A 2567-nucleotide genomic window follows, 5' to 3' on the forward strand; every position below is an offset into this window, starting at 1 on the left:
ACTGATTGAAAGCAGGAAAGTATTACATTATTTAACCTCTTTTAAGACATTTTAATATAGGTGACTGTCAATTTTTTATTTAATACTTTGTTTGTTTGTTTTTATCTTTTTGCCAACGTTAAAGACCTTTAAGATTTTGACCAAAATTTAAAAAAAAAATCACTTGTTATGCAAAGAAAGTATAAATTGTAGTGAATTTTAAATTTTAGTTTTTAATATTATGTTGTGTTAAGTTCAAAGATTTTGTGATGATTATAAAATGCAATTGAGGTGATAGTTTAGTCATCATAACCTGTTTTGTTTTCTTACTAAACACATCCCTTTAACAGTTATTTTAATTTCCCTGTTTTACTAATCCCCCAAAAAAATGGCTGCCAAAATTGTGGTAAGTTTTTGTTACTTTAATATTAAATATAAAAGTTTTCTTAGAACTGTTATACAGAAAAATTTCTTTAAACAAAGTGTTTTGTGTTACAATTTTTATAAAAAATTGTATTATATACAATACAAAGTTTTCTATAAGGAAAAGTGTTATACACAAAGTTTTCTATAAGAAAAAGTGTTATATATACTGTTATATTCAAAATTTTCTTTAGAAAATATTGTAAAACACAAAACTTTCTATAGAAAATACTGTTAAATACACAAAATGTTCTATAGAAAATACCTTTATAAAAAAGTTTCCTTACGAAAATATGTTTCTGTATTAGAAAAAACGTAACCTCTTAAATCCAAATCTCCCATATTATCCTTACAGATCTTTGCTGTTCTTGCCCTATGCGCCACTCAAACTCTTGCTAGTGGTTATTCTACCTTTGCCTCTACTTTTAATGCTCACAGCATCAATCATGCTGTAGCTTATCCTGCTGGCGCCGCTAAAGTTGCTGTGCCCGCTGTTGCGGCCACTCCAGCTGCAGTTGCTGCTCCTATACCAGCTGTAGCTCCTACACCTGCTGCTGCTCCCACTCCTGCCGCTGCTCCTACTCCAGCCTCTGCCCCCCAAACACCCTCGGCTGCTAATGCAGGTGGTCAATCACCTGCTCCTACTAATGCCGCACCAGCTCAGGTTCCTCAAGTAGGATTTGCTACACCATTTGGTTTTACTGCACCTGGTAATTTTGGTTTTCCTGCCGCTCCAGTAGGTTTTGCTGCTGGTCCAGCTTATGCTCCTACCTATGGTGCTGGACCTGCATATGGTGCTCCTGCTTATGGACCAGCTTATGCTGCCGCTCCTGCTTATGCCGCTGCTCCTACTTATGCTGCTGCATATGGTGCTCCTGCTTATGGCCCAGCTTATGCCACCGCTCCTGCTTATGCTCCCGGCCCTTTTGCTTTTGCCGCCCCTGGTAAAGTTGGTTTTGCTGCTGCTCCTTCCTCAGTAGCTTTTGCTTCAGCTGTCCCTGCTTCCGCCCCTGTTAACTTTGCTGCAGCCCCCTCTAAAGTAGCTTTCTCTGGTCCAGCTACATTCGCTGCCTCCCCCTCATATGCTGCCTGGTAAACACTTAATTAATTAAGATGTTTTTAAACCAATTAGCTATACACTTCCAAAAAAATTAATTTATTTCACTTTTTTCAAAATTTCCACTTTCATTTTTAGTTATAAGTAACCCCCTCCCACAAAAAGAAATAACTGTTAATAAAATTATGACCAATTATTTATTTAATATAAAACTTCAATAAGTGCTGTATTTCTTTTGAAGCAAAAAAAAAAAAAAACAAATTCAAACCAGTTGGTCAATTTGTTTTTACCATTATTTCAAGTTCAAGTTTAAATAATTTGCATGTGACATTTGTTTAATATTTTCTGTATATATTTTTTTTGTCTCCAACACCGATCTCTGTCTGGTCATTAGATTTATATGTCAATACTGCACACGTTACAGCAACGAACAAATAAAAACTAAAGGTGTTTGACATTTTTATCAGTTTGACACAAATTTACCATAAATCCGCTTTTATTAAAATTATTATTAACATTTAGTATAAATTATATTTGTGTTTTTTTCCAACAATCATTTTGATTGACTTTTTGTCGTTTTGATTAGAAAATATTGCAAATTTGTTTTCTTATTAATGAATTCTATTCATAAATAAATTTTAAAAATCATTAATGGTAATTTTTATGTTGGGCCGATTAAATCTTTTGTGTGTTTTTTTTTTGCGGTTTAGTTAAACTTTTGATATTAATAAATTTAGGTAGCAATATTTATTGAAGTTCCGTATAGTCATAGCCTAAGTGACAAAGTTATTAAGTCCATTTTATTTATGAGAAATATTTTTTAATAAATTTTCCTATCAAAATGTTTCATTAAAATATATTTTTTATAAAAAATTTATTCATTGAAATGGATTTAATCGTGTTCAATGAAAAGCTTTCTTTTATTGAACTCGATTAAATGTTTAATTGAAGTCAATGGAAAAGTTTCTTCGAAATCGATGATAAAGTTTAAAGGTATAGTTTATAGGAGAATTTTCTCCGGAATGGATAGAAAGATTTTTTTAAAAAAAACTTATTTCACTGAAACCGAGGAAAAAGTTTTTATTTATAGAAAACGTTTCATCGAAAT

General features: G+C 32.1%; 1 protein-coding gene across 1 annotated transcript; it reads left to right on the forward strand.

Moving 5' to 3' along the window:
• LOC111681344 (skin secretory protein xP2) lies at positions 1-1671 on the forward strand. The gene is made up of 2 exons (XM_023443092.2): positions 1-385; positions 758-1671. Exons 1-2 carry the CDS (start codon positions 368-370, stop codon positions 1496-1498), a joined length of 759 nt encoding a protein of 252 aa, XP_023298860.2. The 5' UTR covers positions 1-367; the 3' UTR covers positions 1499-1671.
• The last annotated feature ends 896 nt before the right edge of the window (positions 1672-2567 follow it).

This window comes from Lucilia cuprina, chromosome 5, assembly GCF_022045245.1.
Source record: "Lucilia cuprina isolate Lc7/37 chromosome 5, ASM2204524v1, whole genome shotgun sequence".
NCBI lineage: Eukaryota > Metazoa > Arthropoda > Insecta > Diptera > Calliphoridae > Lucilia > Lucilia cuprina.